At 40.5% G+C, this 17,617-nt stretch overlaps 2 protein-coding genes across 2 annotated transcripts; one reads left to right on the forward strand and one right to left on the reverse strand.

Annotated features, from left to right (window-relative positions):
- Positions 1–24: 24 nt before the first annotated feature.
- LOC136430832 (triadin-like) lies at positions 25–8,382 on the forward strand. The gene is made up of 10 exons (XM_066421879.1): positions 25–792; positions 1,614–1,677; positions 2,881–3,006; positions 3,501–3,643; positions 4,740–4,919; positions 5,476–5,554; positions 5,652–5,711; positions 6,042–6,113; positions 6,478–6,564; positions 6,764–8,382. The coding sequence occupies exons 1-10, from the start codon at positions 134–136 to the stop codon at positions 8,249–8,251; spliced, it is 2,958 nt and encodes a 985-aa protein (XP_066277976.1). The 5' UTR covers positions 25–133; the 3' UTR covers positions 8,252–8,382.
- A 1,389-nt stretch (positions 8,383–9,771) lies between these two features.
- LOC136435496 (trypsin-3-like) lies at positions 9,772–16,179 on the reverse strand. Its single transcript, XM_066429103.1, has 7 exons — positions 16,044–16,179; positions 14,013–14,135; positions 13,664–13,739; positions 12,650–12,798; positions 11,731–11,850; positions 10,832–10,974; positions 9,772–10,138 (listed from the first exon to the last, which is right to left on the reverse strand). The coding sequence occupies exons 1-7, from the start codon at positions 16,084–16,086 to the stop codon at positions 9,974–9,976; spliced, it is 819 nt and encodes a 272-aa protein (XP_066285200.1). The 5' UTR covers positions 16,087–16,179; the 3' UTR covers positions 9,772–9,973.
- Between the last annotated feature and the right edge of the window lie 1,438 nt (positions 16,180–17,617).

Below are 17,617 nucleotides of genomic sequence, written 5' to 3' on the forward strand. Positions count from 1 at the left end.
GTGTTTGTGGTTGTGTTTAATATTTAGCCTTCCGAAGCGGGAAGGGCTGTGATAGCATTTTTCTGCCAGCTGGTCTTGTTCCCACGAACATGTGAAGGCCACGTTAGTCCTTTGTTCAGCCTGAAAAAGCAGCATGGCGCGAGCAACATGGGTTTTGATCGCGCTCCTCATAGCCGTCAATGTTGTCCTGAGTTTAGAAGCAGGTGCGAAGAAAAAAGGACAGAACGACGGCAGTGCGAAGGTGAAGACAGAACCAACGAAACGACAGTCAGAGGAAAACAATAAAACTGACACTCAGGCAAGTAAGAAGACGGAGTCGGCATCTGGAAAGAAAGAAGTAAACACGTCCAAGAAAACTGAAGACGTAAAAGGTGGACAAGAAGAAGTTCTTGAAGAAGACACTGAGCCATGGCCTCCGAACGGAGTCACGTTAAAAGACGACCCCTCTCTGTGGCCCGGGCATTTAGAACCGATAGGGTCCAAGGCACCAGTCAAAAGAATAGAGGCACGCAAAGGTTTCCCCTCCCCAAAAGTTTTCGTTGAAGAGTACGCCATTTCGTCCACCCCTGTTTTGTTCAAGGGAGCTATAACCGACTCCTTGGCCTATAGGAAGTGGAGTTCTGACGATTATTTACGGACGTTCCCCGAGTCTGCCACGAAGTTCAACTTCGTAGAGACAAAGAAGAAGGAGAACCGGACACAACCTCTCTTGGAGATGACTCTGAGACAGTTCCTTGGTAGATACGCTACAGAAGACATCTACATGGTCGAGACGGTACCCGAGTTTCTCAAGTAAGTAACTCTAACTGTATATGCCCTATCACACTTCACAGTCCAAGCAAGTTAATGGTTAAAACCAGCATAGGCGTAGACATAAGGCGGACAGAATTTTATTAAAGAAGTCCACTTTATCCAAACGCCAGAGATGTGTACGAAGGAAGGTAGCTAGTTTATGAAATGAATTCTGTTGAACATTAACATTTTAGAGATTGAAAACAGCTGCCCCTTAATAGCTCGGATTTACTATTGAATTAAGCCTTTTGTATAACCTCTATTATATTTATACGGTAGGCTTATCAATTTGCACTGTGGAGTGATATTGATATTTTTGTCCTTAGTATAGGATCTTCATTAAAGCTAATATTCATATCAGTAGATGTATTTCTCTTGGTACACGTGGTATGTAATATCATGAACTGTCTACATGTTGCAATCAAAATGGTATTGTTGTTAGAATGCATCATGACTCATAACTTTTTAAACTGCACACCTGTTGCTGTGGCACATTCTGATTGGTCAGTTACATCTGTGACATCACAGATGGATTTTTGCACGTTGCACACAGTAAAGCTGATAACACTTATCTCAGTTTAAATAGCTCAGTTGGTGCATTAGATTACAATCTGTATGTTTAAACTTTCTGCAATATACTACTAGTATTAGAAATTTACAGTGGTTAGGTCTTAGTTTGTGTTTTCCACTTTTTAACTGTATAATTGTAACAGGTGTATTTGTTCCTTACTTATCACATTTTCAGCTGTTGCCTTGTATTTGTACTCAAGTACCCCCAGAATTTGCTGATAATCTGATGTGAAACATTTCCCTTGTTCCAGAAATGATGTTCCTATGCCGAAACCACTTCTCTGTGAACCCTTCATTGAGATGCTACAAGATACGGTATGATGATGGCTTGCTGTAGATTTGTACAATGTATCATGTGCATTATCCCGCTATTCACACAACCCATTGGATGTATTTCTACACTGATTAGGTTATCTACTACGATAGTTTCTCTTTTAAAGTACGCTTGCACAGAATACCATGCAGTCACTGTGAAAGTCATCAAGAAAACACTGTTGAAATATCAATCAAACTTCATCTTGTTACTGCATGTACAGTCAAGTTTCACAGTGAGTGTTATTTCAAACAGTATGCTGTATTCATATCTTTCACAGTGTACATGGTCCTATAGTTAGTTCTTACTTAGATTAATGAAAATTTGATTAGAGTCAATTCCATGTCACCGAGAGGGTTTTCAGATGATATTGCTAATAAGTTTGAACAATTTTAGAGAAAAGACTATTTCAGTCAAAATAATTCCAGACTGTTCAAACAATTAGAAATGAAGGTTTGAACATGTTTGAACTCATCTTTATATTTTGGAAATATTTTGAAAGTATTTGCATAAATATCTCTTTATTTAGAACAATTTTCAAACATCTGTGTGATTGTTTCACTGTTGGAACATGTTCCAACATTTTGCATCATTCTCAAAATGGTAGATTTGGGTTATTGCCCCAATAAAAGTAGGTGCTAATCACGCTCTATTGTCTGCCTCTGTATATTTTTAGATTTCACATCTGGACACTGGCAACTCTTTTGTCTTGAGGTGTCTATACATGGCACCTAGGCTTAATCCCCTATACTTTGAAGGGATGTGTGAATTGGCCTGTTCCCAGCCCATTGACCCAGTTATATCATATTTGTAGAATGTTGGAACATGTTCAAACAAATGATCAATCTATGTTGCAACAGTTTAGAAACTAATACAAATAATGTGTTCAATGTTGGAAATTTGTTTAACCTGTTGGAACACAGCAGAAAATATTTAGAACATCAAATAAATGTTGGAAATTGTTCTTAACAGTAACTTATCTCACATAGATTGTTACAAAGGTTTTGTAAATGTTAGAACAAAAGGCAACAAACACCCTCTCGGTAATGTGGAATTGACTCTAATAGAAAGTTGATTGAATAAATGACAGACGGACTAAATAGGTATTCCAGGTCATATGAGTATTGATTGACAGAAGATACTGATTGGGTAATGAATGTCATGTGACCAATGATTGGCAGCATGTACTTGACTATGTTCTCCAGGTGCTGTGGTTCAGCGGTGGAGGAACCAGGTCTGTTCTTCACCATGACAACCTGGACAACATCAACTGTCTGTTGGACGGCAGGAAGGAACTCGTCTTCATCAGTTATCAAAAGTACAAGAACAAGGTAACAGATAGATAGCTAACATTGCTTGTACGGATATGGAAGTTAAGAATATCACCAAAAAAGCTAGGCAAGACTTTGCTACTTTAGGATGCTCAAATGAGACATTTTCAACAGTTTTGCTTGTTCCTTTGTTTGTTTGTCTGTTTGTGTCTTTGTTTGTTTGTTTCTTTGTTTGACATTGACAGGACCTTTTTTAAAGTTATGGAAAGATTGTCATGATAACTTTTAACTTGGATAGAAGGGCATTTTCAAGGGAAGTGTGGTCCAGATTGATTTTTTACATGACAGGGAAATCCCTCTTACATGTTTTGTTTTAAACTGCAGATTACAAGCACATAAATTCTACTGAAAAAAGTTACAAATATGAACTAACCTCCTTGGCTGAGACTATGCTGCATTCAGAAAATGTTGCACTCTTCAAGAACAATCTAGTTTTAACTATTGTTTTAAAGATTTTGCTTTTAAGTTTATAATTGATTTCATTTTTGTTCTAGGTGCCGATTGACCACCCAGATGACAGCTACTCCAGTGTAGATGTAGATGCTGTTGACTTTACCAAGTACCCAGGCATGCGAGAGGTGGACTACTTCAGGGTTAACATGACTGCTGGGGACTGTCTTTATGTACCTTACATGTGGTGAGTTTGAAGCTGAAATGCCCTGCCCCAGCCTCAGAAATCTTAAGCTGCACTATATAGAGGCTGGGATGTGGGGTTTGCGTATCTGATGATCCAAACATTTGAAATGTATCTAGTTCATTCTTGATTTGATGCACTTTATGATTTTCAAAAGTCCGCAATTTCACCTGTAGTTGCTAGGTATGATTCTAATAAAACCTTTATTATTTCATTCTTTCTTGTACTTTATTCCTCCCTTGGGAGAGCATTGTATAGCTGAAGTATTTATAAAGGGGGATGCCATGACACTTAACATGTGGTACATAGCGATCCTGTTTTATAAAATAAATTATATCCTTATATTGTTGTCATTTCGTACTCATATTTACAATCTCTCGAAGGGCAGGTGAACGAACCTGCCAGGGGTATCCCATGCCCCACACGTCTAGTCTACTGATGACCATTGGGACGTTAACAAATCATTCAATCAGATCTATCATATCATATCTATAAAATAACTGTCTTTTCCCGTCTCTACATATTTCTGTGCATTGTTCACATAACTCTCAAGAGTTCTTTAAAGTTCTTTAGTGTTTCACTTTCAAAGTTCAGTGTCCCTCTCTGCATCATTCCCTACAACTCCTTGTGACTCCACACAGTTCAGTTCTCCACAGTTCGTATGTTTACCTCACAGCCTAGCTTCTGTCGAGGCTGTGTTGTAGCCTTTGTTGGGGGTACATGTAGTTAAAGTCCAGCTCTTTTCAGCTCTTTCTTCTTCTCCCGTATGTACGTACATACTTTGTATGTACTCAGCTCTCGTGCGCTCTATTCTCCTTCCCCCGAGCTGCGGGTTTGCCTCTCTTTCCAGGTGGCGAACCCTCATTTATTCATTCATTCATTCATTCATTCATTCAATCATTCATTGATTTGTCTATTCAACGAACATACCCAAAAGCATGTTGTTGGCTAAAAGATCATTAAGTACATTTGGAAAGAAAAACAAGATTTATTAGATAGCATGTAGTTACAATCTATTAAGTTCTACATTATATTTGCTGTTGTTTCTAATGTTATTATTCTAATTTTCTAATGATAACTCCATCCATTCTGTGTGAAGGTTCCACCAGGTGAACTCGTACGGGCGTAACATCGCCGTGAACGTCTTCTGGGACCACGACGCTAAGAAGTATGTGAAGATGCTGTCCCACAAATGTGGGGACGCTCCGGACGATACAACTTTAGCCGACTTTGATTTCAAGGCCGAAGACACAGAACCAGAAAACAGCCAGGATCTGCTGTGAGTTAAAGATACTCTATGTAACATTATGGCGCTAAAATTTGAAATATTCCAGATATAAGATATCTTGATGTAATACACGATTAGTACCACTTTTCAACAAATTTGTGTCATTATTTCACATGTCTAACGTATACGGTTACCACACAAACAGTCCGCTTGAGGCACGCTCACTTCGCGAAACCATATCTCGAACTGGACACTGCTAGAATCCAAACAACTCTTGTACTTGTACTAGAACTTGTCAGGATCCGTCATTGGCCTATCTTCATAATCTTGTCCCATGCGGCACACTCAAAGTTATCAATCAGTAAACTAAAACAATAATGTTTGCACCTGTAAATGTTGTCGCCCTTTGAAAGAAGTGATTTCAATGTAGCTGCAGTTTGAAAATAATCCGATAGGACTCCCGGTGTTTGACAACCCTCCTCTATCAGATTCCCTTCAAACTGCAACTTCATTTGACAACGTAAAGGAAGCACACAAATGCATATGCTGTGAATTGAGTTTTGAGATGATTATGTGTGAAGAATTTTGGTTTCCTTTCTTCCTGCAGAACCCACTTTGTCTCTTACCTTCCCAAGGAGAAAGACGCCAACTTGACCTTCAAACAGTTTGAGAGCAAGTTGAAGAAGGTAATTTGCAAAGAGACAGAAATGTTTTGTTACAGTGCTTTCATTGCATTCGTTTGGACAGGTACATGTGTAACAAAATGTATCCTTTGACCACTAGGATGACATGACACCAAAACTGACCAACTGGACAGACGAGTGCACCCAAGCGGCTCAACAGGTGAGTGGACAATTGGAACGTGGCGAAGGTTATCATCGGGGAATTTAGAAGCCCCTGACTACCAAATCACCTTCTGTTAATTGGTTTGAACTTAGACCTTCTGTATAGATTATGTAACCTTCAGCTGTAGCATCACAAGCCACGATATTCATAATGTCTTGCATTATGAGTGATGAATCTTAGCTGTGTCCTGTGTGGATGCTACATTGTTAGAGTAATTTCTTTTCACTGAATTCCTGTAAAAGTGTGTGATCTCAATCCATATCCTCAGCCAGTGCTACGTTTTGTAGAAGCTGGTGTTTGACATTGACCTTTGACCTTTTTGTACAGATGTTCGATCAGCTGGACCAGGACGGGAGTTTCGTGTTTGCCTTTGATGACTTGGATGGTCTCACACCGGAGGTAAGTAGGTATCACACCGCCAGAATGGCATGCATCCTGCCAGCAATGGTTATATCAACTTGTTGACATACATGTATATAGATGCCGTGCTTCACAGTATGTGAATCTAACTTGTTTGTGTTGTTCATTGAAGTTTAATGCCTTATTCAAAAGTCATATCATGCATGATATATGATAATTGTGTAACGGAATATGCAGGAGATGTTGGGTTGATGGTTTCACCCAACTCACATAGTGAAATTTTACTGTTCTAAAATCATCAACATATGACCCATGTCCTTCAATTTATTTTTATCAAAAGCTTTAATGTTATTGGTGGCATGATAAAATCAAGTTTAGATTGAGACCGTTTTTATTTCCACAGACAGTGGAAGACCTGAATGGTCTGCTACGAGACAGGATCCAGGACCTCAATGACATCGCAGATGACCAGGATGCAGAACTCAAAGAGGTGAGACCTTTGACCTGACGTATCCAAGAAGGTCTAAAACTCTCTTGAACTACTTATAGGCAAAGATACCCTTAAGAACATGACCCTGAAAACATTATTGACATCAACATATAGAGGAATGCAAACTAGTAAAAATCAAAACGTTTAGAAGGAATTTGGATTCCGTTTCCCTTACTGTTGTTCCCCACCTAAACCACAGGACTTGGTGAAGGACGTGGGCAAGAAACAGATGGACAGGTACTCCGAACAGATAAAGAAGATGATCAATGACCAGCTGGAATCCATGATGGGGAAGAAGAAGCCTTCCGATGGTTTGGACGACAAGACAAGTGATGAGCCCTACAGCAGCAAGGAGGAAATCAAGGACAGGTTCAGGGAGAAGCAGAGGGAACAGGAGGAGGAGAGGAGGAGAGAAGAACTGATGGAGGACGAGTTTGCAGACTTTGCTGTAGTGGAGGAGGAGGAAGAAGAGGAGGAAGTTTTAGCAGAGGAGGATGATGATGACGAGGTTGCCATCGTAACAAAGGTTTCCATGGAACCCAAAAATGATGCCTCAAAATCGAAGGTTTCCAAGGAAACCAAAGATGATGCATCAAATTCAAAGGTTTCCAAGGAAACCAAAGATGATGCATCAAAGGTTTCTAAGGAAACCAAAGGTGATGCCTCAAAATCAAAGGTTTCCAAGGAAACCAAAGGTGATGCATCTAAATCAAAGATTTCCAAGGAAACCAAAGATGATGCATCAAAGGTTTCTAAGGAAACCAAAGGTGATGCCTCAAAATCAAAGGTTTCCAAGGAAACCAAAGGTGATGCATCTAAATCAAAGGTTTCCAAGGAAACCAAAGATGATGCCTCAAAATCAAAGGTTTCCAAGGAAACCAAAGATGATGCCACCAAATCAAAGGTTTCCAAGGAAGCCAAAGATGATGCCACCAAATTAAAGGTTTCCAAGGAAGCCAAAGATGATGCCTCAAAATCAAAGGTTTCCAAGGAAACCAAAGATGATGCCTCAAAATCAAAGGTTTCCAAGGAAACCAAAGATGACGCATCAAAGGTTTCCAAAGAAACCAAAGATGACGCATCAAAGGTTTCCAAGGAAACCAAAGATGACGCATCAAAGGTTTCCAAGGAAACCAAAGATGATGCATCAAAATCAAAGATTTCCAAGGAAACCAAAGATGATGCCTCAAAATCAAAGGTTTCCAAGGAAACCAAAGATGATGCCTCAAAATCAGAGGTTTCCTTAGAAACCAAAGATGATGCCTCAAAATCAAAGGTTTCCAAGGAAACCAAAGATGACTCATCAAAATCAAAGGTTTCCAAGGAAACCAAAGATGATGCATCAAAGGTTTCCAAGGAAACCAAAGATGATGCATCAAAGGTTTCCAAGGAAACCAAAGAAGATGCATCTAAATCAAAGGTTTCCTTAGAAACCAAAGATGGTGCATCAAAATCAAAGGTTTCCAAGGAAACCAAAGATGATGCCTCAAAATCAAAGGTTTCTAAGGAAACCAAAGAAGGTGCATCAAAATCAAAGGTTTCCAAGGAAACCAAAGATGATGCCTCAAAATCAAAGGTTTCCAAGGAAACCAAAGATGACGCATCAAAATCAACTATGGGGAAAAAGTTACCAACGACAAATGAAAGGAATCCCTCACCGAAAACAAATGCTCACCAGGAGTTATGATACTGATAATAGATATTAGGTAGATGGTTACTTTTCTGCAGAAATTAGCCTTAAGTTATATAGAGAAAGTTGAATTAGTTTTGAAATTGTGAAAAAATGCTAACTAGAATGAGACGAAATTCATCATTTTATTTTGCGTTCTGTTGATTTATTAATCAACAATCTATTTCTTATGTTACCCGTTGTGACGAAGGTACCAAATGGACAAACATTTCTCACTTTTACCTTCAATTCGGTAATGAAAAGTGCACTGCAGTGAAAAATTGCACTGTAGCTAAAAGACGAATACTGTGTGATTCTGGCTGTAGTACACACGGCTGTGCTCTGTCGTACAATTGTATCACTCATGAAGACGCTACGAGGATAGATAGCTACGCTTTGCAGTAGAAGGAATAACGTCTATTCATGGTAGATCTGCGGTAGTTTAATCATTGCCAGAACTCCGTCAAACTGTTGGAAGTCGGAGGATTTACAAGAGAAGAATGGTTGTTGGATGTCTATAGCTATACTGTAGTTTATAGTGTACTATGAAGGAAAACGGTTGATGTAGTTGTCCAATTTACATGACGAAAATGGCACTAGTACTGTAACGTTATATTGCTTGGTTGGCGACCATTTAAGAATTCTTTTAAAGTGTCCATCTTTAATGGAAGAGTTTTTAGCGCTGATATTAAGACTTTGACTTGTGCACAGTCCGTTTCAGAGGTCTCTATTTTCAGATGACAGTGTTGAAATTCATGGAAGAATGAGTTGATTACATGAAAACTGTTCAACACAAATAATAGATCTAGTAAAATGCTTACAGCAAAAAGCACTTGAACTCGAACCCATTTTGCATCGAAGTCTGGTGGATTTATGTAAGTAAGTTGCCTATTGGTAGGTATAAGTCTAGAATCTGCATCTGTATAGCCGGTATAGCCGATCTTCGGTAACACACCAGCTTCGAAGGCACGCGGCGCGACATTATGTTGTTATGCAATAAAGACTATTATTATACATTATAAGGCCCTGTCACACTTGTGCGTAACGTTATATTCAAGTGTGAGGGAGTTGCGCATTAACGTTTTTTTGGTTTAACTAAAGTGTGCGGGCACGAAGGTGTTTTCTACTTTGACCCACTGCTGTGCAGCCAAGTGATCGACCCTAAGAAATTCCTTCTTCGGCTGCAAACTTAACCTAAACCAGAAACATGTTAATACGCAACTCATGCGGACTTGTCTATACGCACAAGTGTGACAGGGGCTATACTGAACGACCTGTTACCTAACCTTTGCGCACCTGCATGTAGATGTTGTTTAAAGCAATCTGGTGAGGATTCCCATACTGTGCTTTGTGGCAACGAGTTCCATTCTACGCCAACTTTGAGGGAAAATTAGTTCTTGAATACCTCAATCCTGGGTTGATAGTTCTTAATAACCACTTGTCCATGTGGCGTGCCACGACTCACACAACACTTCGTAATCGTACTTTGCACGCTATACCAAAACGTAACCCACATAAAAACGTCCTCACATTATTCATTGATTTGACACTGTTTATTTTGTATAGTGTTATACAAAACATCGAAGCAACCAGAGTGTTGCCCCGAACGTTTCATACACTTAAGATCATGGTTACTTCAACGTGCCCTTTCCTTCCCAAGACCCAAATCTTCTCAAGCTTGGTTAAGTGTAACAGAACCTTGATGAGGGCAGTTGGGTTAAACCCGTTGCTACTGTGTGATTATACAGCGTAGTTTGTGTGCTGTGAGATCCAGCTCCTGAACTGCGTGACCCGGGTGTAGATGCCCGGGTTGCCGGCCAGAGCGCAGCCGTTACCCCAACTCACCACGCCCGACAACGTCCAGGTTCCGCCCAACTGGCAAGCCAACGGGCCTCCGCTGTCACCCTGCAAATGAAAAAGTAACGGACTACATTTAACATCTGCTAACATGATTCCACAAGGGTACATAATTCCGGTCACCCTGAAAATAAACGTCCGAACAGATCTCCAACCCAACGTCCCCCAGTTAAATGTACCCCTGTATATCTAAACTGTGCATACCTGAGGAGTGCCGCACTAGAGATCTCTCAACCCACTGTTTTTTGAAGTGGCGGATTTATGAAACACGGCGGATTAATGTTAATTCAGGTCATACTTTGAAATTAGCAAAGAGCATTGCTTTGCTTGCTTAGTTGGTTGATAGTTATACCAAAACTACTCAATGGGACATTTAAAAAGTAAGCTTACTACTTTGGCAAAGAACATTGCATTGCTTGTTGATTGGTCAGTAGTCATAACAAGATTGCAATCTTACAATAGATCAACGTTTTTTTTACATGCGTCTTTTTCGATTTCCACCTCTCACCCACCGACAACAACCAATGACACTTGCGCGCCAAAAGAGGCATATCGTTACAAAGTTACCAGTTGTCAACGATTTTTAAAAACAGATCACACAATGTGCTTTTTTTACGTCCGGGCTTAAATTGCACTTGCAATTGTGACTGACAGTGAGACATAGGGAATGTGAAAGGTACTGTAAATGTATATGAAGGGTGACATTCCAAGCAGATGTACGGGAGATGAGGTAATATGTACCTGACAACTGTCCCTGCCCCCGTTGTCATAGCCTGCACAGAACATGCGGCTGGTGATGGCGCCGTTCATGTAGTAGTTACAGGTGTTCCTGTTCATCACCGGCACGTACACGTACTGCAGTCGGCTTGCAAGGTTCCCGTTTCCTGGTGGATTACAAAGATGTTCAACTTTCAAGACCGACATTCGGTTACAAAATAATGCTTAGGGTAAAGGGAGCCCCGTCGGGTAGTTGACGGGCTGGTGTTTTTTTTTTTGCATTATCGGGTATGACCCCTACGTGGCCCCATGGGACACCCTGCGGCTGCCGGGCAATTTTTGGGCCAGGCCGGGACCCCGAATCATTTTAACTCGTACTAAAAATCAACGCAGGAACCGGTAACAAATTTACACCGTGAGCTAATCGTGCGAGCACCGGGTGGTACCCCGTTTGCGATAATCGGACATTCGTGGGTTGAGCACTAGAGATACTTATGTGAGGTAGTCGCAAAACGAAAGTGCCGAAAGTTTGGCATGAATATCTAAATCTGTATTGTAGATTCCAAGATGGTTCCCACTCTATCGTGAACAATGAGAAAATATCATCATTGCCCGGTCCGGATTTCGACCGGACCAGAAATATGAGAGATAACATGTAAACTCGACCTGACACCAGCATGTAAAGAGCGGCATGCTAACAGCCCCGTGCCATACATATTCAAACTCTTGAACAACAATGTATAACGGACATTCTATGTATAGTGTTGATTTTAATGTACAGTGTACTTTGATTTGTAGTATTTTATAATGTATGGGAAATTCCACGCTAAGCCTAGTTATGTTTAAGCTAAGATGTACTGAATCTCACAATTCTCGCAAAGAGAGTTCACTCAATAAACCAGTCATAAAAAAGAGGAACTGACCGGTGGTGTCCCCGAACCCGCTGACCACACAGTTGGTCCCGTCCGGCGCGTCGTACGACGGCAGGCTGATCGGGCTGACGTAGTTATTAATGTTAGCGGCGTGGCTCAGACGGATGACCGCTGGGGAAAGCAACGGTGAAAACAAAGCGTCATTCCCGTTGAACATACAAGCTTTTTTCTACGTGCTAGATGTAAACAGTAGAAATTTTGAAATAAAGGCAGGGGAATGTAGCCAATCTTTAGAAAGTATCAGAAATGTTGTTCCCCGTGCCATGAATATTTTGAATATTCCACGAAAATGTGGGAACATTTAGAAAGTGTAAACAAATTTTATATATATTAGAAATAGTTACAAAGGTGTCACATTCTAAACACCCGTGTGGTGACTTGGAATGGACTCTATGATGAAAGTATCAACAGTTGCAATTGTAAATTGTGAAAAGTGCAGAATAAGCAATGCTAGACATATGTGAGATCGAGAAAGCAGCTCAAGGAATGATCGTATTGGCAAAAAGTTTGGCTTGATGGCATAAAGAAAACGGGACAAATAGAGAGCCCCAAAAACGCCTAAAACACGTCAAAAAACAGCCGAAGCCACCTCTGCTTGGAGAGTAAACTGTAAAATACTGAAGGTAGATGCAAATGTAGTAGAATCAGAATTTAAGAATTTGGGTTGGCGAGTTACTGACATTGTGTTGGAACAAACGTTTAAAACTTTATCATGGATAACCATCATTATAACAACTAGAGTGCAGTGTATGTGGAGACTATAAGAACAGGTTTGCGTGTTAATAATATTACTCTACTCGGTGGAATTCAAAATCCAACCGAAAAAAGGATGGCACCGGCATGACGTCAAAATCCAAGATGGCGACGTAATCCTGTAATTGATAGTTAGCCTGTATGTCGGTGTCCGTACCGATGTCGTAGTCAGGCGTGGCCCACTGGTTGTAGCCGTAGTGAACGGTGATGCTGGCTGCGCGGATGCCCTGCTCCGTGTTCTCGTGAGAGTTCGGGTAGATCTCACCAAGCCGGATCGTCCATTGACTGGGGTTCGTGAAGTCCTGTCTGTCATTTTTAAAAAAATCAAATCTTATTTACAGTATTCATTCATCTATTTATTTCATCATTTTGTTTTCTTTATACAAGGTAGACGCGCTTAACGCTCAACACAGTGCATCACAGGCGTGCCCTGCACAGAAACCTTCGGAGAGGAAAAGCTTAAGTGTCTGTCTGTGGCTGTGATGAGTGTTCAGCACCAAGGACGGGTCGGTGACATATACCTTTTTGAGCAGTCTTGTAGTCCTTTTGCCAAACGCTAGGAGGTGCATCTGGATAACATTCTTGTCTAAATCTTTGGAGAGGAAAAACGTCAGTGACTGGTGTGAACAGTCTTCAGCACCAAGGACAAATCGGTTACATAAACGTTTGGTACAAGGTTGCAGTCCTTTTACCAAACGCAAGGAGGTGCGTTTGGATAACCGTCTTGTCTTAAGTTAAGGTAGTGTCGTATGTTTACTACATCGACCTGTTAGAGTACATATATGCTAGCAGTCGTGTTGGACAAACCATTTCCTCTCCTGTCACTAAAACGCAATCTAAAGACTGCAAATAAACACAAACAAACTCATCTATGCCTACATGAATTATACTAATGATACACACAAACGCAAATATACAAATACAGTGTCATATATATACAACACACACACGTACACACACACGGGCACACACACACACACACACACACACACACACACAAACAAACGAGCACACACATATACACACACACACACACACACACACACACACACACACACATACACATACACATACACACACACACACACACACAAACAAACGAGCACACACACCTCCACACACAGACATACGCGCAAACGCACGAATAAACAGCGGGTAAACCACAACCAACCCTTCATAGAAGAAGCAGTGAGCAGCCGTCACCACGTAGGACGCATGGACCAGAGTCCCTCCACACAGCAGGGGACCTGTCATTTAATACAAACCAACAATCAACGGAAAATATCACACGTTGAGCCAGCTTGTAAGTAGTCTTAGGTTATATCTTAGACGTTCATCGTTTCATGACGATTGTACCGTATTGCGTAAACGTTGAAGTCCCCTTCGACATGAACAAAACACATCTGGACATGTATCAAGCAAGGTGTTGACAAGAATTAGTGCTGTTAACAAGTCAGGGGCCTTCACCTTTAACCTCGCGCATGCGCAGTTCAAATCGTGAAGCGGCTTATTGTACTTACCGTCCAGCCGAGCCTGCCAGGGGAAGTTGCCGAGGGACGCCGAGCTGCCGCCGATGATCCGCTGAACCTCCTCGGGAAAAGCCGGGTCGTTCTGGTAACCCGACAACGGGTTTCCGTCGGAAACTGCGTCGTCATGGAAACGGGTACGTCATTATTGATTGGATTGTTGATCCAAAGCAAGGATGGTAGGATACATGACGTCATAAGATCACAGACGTGACCGTCTGGTCGAATTTTCCTCCATTGTGTATATTTCTTATCGATTTCCAAATTTACTCCATTCATCAATCTCCGGACCATACCGTTTCACTAGACGAAGTCAGAATACTGGACACTGAGCAGGACTACTTTATGAGAGGTATAAAGGAGGCCATGTACATCAGGGCACTCCAGCCATCACTTAACAGAGACAGTGGGCGTTATAAACTTCCTGGCACGTTTGACCAATTGCTGACGTCACGTATCCGCAAAGACACGTGTCAATAAAGTCACGCGTCTGTAACTCTCGCGAGTTTACGTTCGGCAGTGATTGGTCATTATTGATCCTGAAGAAGGCGACAGTAGTCGTTGAAAATTCGATCCGTGAATACCTTAGTGTTGGATTAAAGTTTAGCATTGTATTATCATTCCATTCAGATTTGTTTCCTTAAGAAATCTTTTAGATACCAAAAGTATAACCTCTCTACTTCAAATTTTCCAGAAGGACCCTTGAAAGAATTAACTCTTTCTTACTGTCCAAATCCTTAACACCATTGGCATGCAGTAATGCCATAATTTTTAGGGCAACTATCTAGAAATTAAGTATCTGTATCTGCGTCACACCGGCCGGTAATTTGAAAAATATTGCCTGTTGTGTCCTTGCATGATCCGGCCCGTGAGAAACCTACAGGCGAAAACAGCTGAACTATATAGATCGATGAACACAACGTCTTTCCAGCGTTTCAAGTATATTAACGATAGAAGAGGCATCTGAACCATAATCCAATGAATAGAATTAGCTGCTCGCCAAGGAAAATAAACACGGATACATTTTCCTTTCGAGTAGGTCGTTTTGGACAGACGAAAAATGTAACAAAAGTCTGAATTCCAAATTTGAAACAAGTCTTCATATGGGTATTTGAGTAGGTCTATGATATCAGCTATAACTCCTTGCCAAAAATATCATCTATTTGTCTGATGACAGTTGAATAATCATGTGGGCGTTGATCAAAGTTTGCGGCCAAAAATGGAAGGCTGCCCGGATGCAACCTCCATCACGGGGATCGGTACCGGTTGCTTTGTTTGTTCCGAGCAAAAAGGACCAAGTCTAAAGACAAAAATGAATAGATACATTTTGTACAGCTAATAGCTAATCTTCCACCTGCGAAGCATTCTACTGCGATCTATAGTCTTTTCATTTTTGCGAGGACTGTGGACATGTGGGAAATACGAAAATGTGCACAAATTCTGTGCACACAACTTCACTTAAGTATCATAACTCGGCATCACAAATACATTTCTATCAATATATACAAGCATATTATGATCAAAACGTTTCAACTACCGCTTAGTTAATTTTTCGAGTTTTGTCTTCTATATTACATCCGAAGAAATTAACATATGTGCCCTCAAATATTGCTATTCCAAAATATATATATATATATATATCTTCCGCGGTTTGTAGGTTAAAATTTCCTTCGTACGTCTCATTCTTTTCATTCATTGTCTTCAAGCAATGTCAAGATCAAAATGATATAATAGCGTTCTTTCGAACCCCACTAAGTATTAGATGACCATGGGAAAAAAACGAAGCACCCGAACTTTGCAAACTAACTTTTGGTTTGTCTGCCATCTTTCAAATTTAAAACCAACTTAGTCAACTCACTCCACACATGTATTCTCATGATATATCTCCAAGTGTGTTAAATCCAAAGTTTGCAACGTCAACTTCCTTTAAATCGTTGGACAACTAGCTTGTTTAAATTGGTATCCATATTCTAGATCAATACAAATATTGCACTTCCATAATTTGAAGAAAAAAATGCTTCTTACCTGCTCCAAAAGCAAACACAACGAAGACCGCTATCCACATCATGTCGGAAGAGTTCGGTTGTTCTGGATAGTCGACAAGTGGCTAGAAGTGACGACTCGTCCAGTCCGCCTTGTTATATTCATACGTAAGTGCGGAACTCACCTCTAACCCGATATTTGTACATGTATCTTAATATAACTCTCTGTTGTTTAAGTACACATTTCTTTATCGCAAGGCAACTTTACACAGCAGAACTGTAATGACGTAGATGATGAAACGCAGGAGGCATCTACCCAACAGTTTTACTGTAAAAAAGAGGACCTTGAATTATTTGATATTTTAATCAACAAAATCAGCCTTGCGAACCTTGTCCCTGTTGTTTCAATATATAAAGTTCATAAATCATGTTCATATTTTGCACATGCGCAATTCCCAATATTACGGTCAGATGCCAGATTGTATAACTGTTACATGTTCTGATGTGCTATCGTTACGTTACACAAACATTTGTCTGACGGCGCAGACAAGACTGTCTACCTGAAAGTATACGATAGGGTTTTGTCACAAGTTGCTTCTTCTTCAAATCGATTTTCGTGTTGGATAATCGATAAAATACCATCAGCTCAATGTTCTAATACCGAATATTGATGACTTGTTTTCGTGCAGCTATCGTACTTGGTTAGCAAATTGCACAAAAGGTTCGAAGCAAATATATAGACTTGACTTGACTTGACAATAAATCGACAAATCATTGTGACTTAACAGTCAGATACCAGAAAAGGTGGACATTAGGGAAATGGAACCTCTTTTGAAGAAAAAATAGCTCATAGTCTGTGAAACGATCTTGTAATACATGTACAAATGTTTTTCGTCACATAACTATGATATACTAGTATGGTTTACCTCATATGTATATTGCTTCGTGTGTGCAACATTTCTATTTTCGTGGCAGGCAATTAATCTCCAAGCAGATGTAAGGGTACTGTCAGAAAAGAAAACAGCAGAAAACGTTATGACTATCTACCCCCAACATCTGCTTGGAAATTAGAAGACACTATACTCCAAGCCAAAGAAGGTCCATGGCCACCGAAATCGTTATGAACAGCTCCGTTGAATTTAGGCTGCACCAAATAATTTTTATGGATGACGTCCGCGCGCGCATTGATTTTGGTCTGTACCCAGAAAAAAAACAAGAAATTCCGCTTCCGGTAACTATGACCAAAGAGTTACGACAGTGCCGCAAATCGTAAGATTAATGTAAAACTCGTCACGCAAAATGCATATAACTCGTCACGCAAAATGCATAAATAAGGAAGTGGCTACTTACTGACAGGATGATCCTGTCATCAGTAGAAAAAATTGGATCATCCTGTCAGCAGTGCATTTTTTCTACTGCTGACAGGATCGTCCTCTCAGTAGTGCAATTTTTGTACTGATCATCCTGTCAGCAGTGCAAATTTTTCCTGCTGACAAGATTTTTCAAATCTAGGCATCTTGTTTTTTTCGGCCCTTCTTGTTTTTTTTTCGCGCTCTCGCATTAGATTTAGGGTTTCCAAAGGACGTCATCCATAAAAATTACTTGGTGCAGCCTTAC

The sequence above is a fragment of the Branchiostoma lanceolatum genome, chromosome 1, assembly GCF_035083965.1.
Source record: "Branchiostoma lanceolatum isolate klBraLanc5 chromosome 1, klBraLanc5.hap2, whole genome shotgun sequence".
NCBI lineage: Eukaryota > Metazoa > Chordata > Leptocardii > Amphioxiformes > Branchiostomatidae > Branchiostoma > Branchiostoma lanceolatum.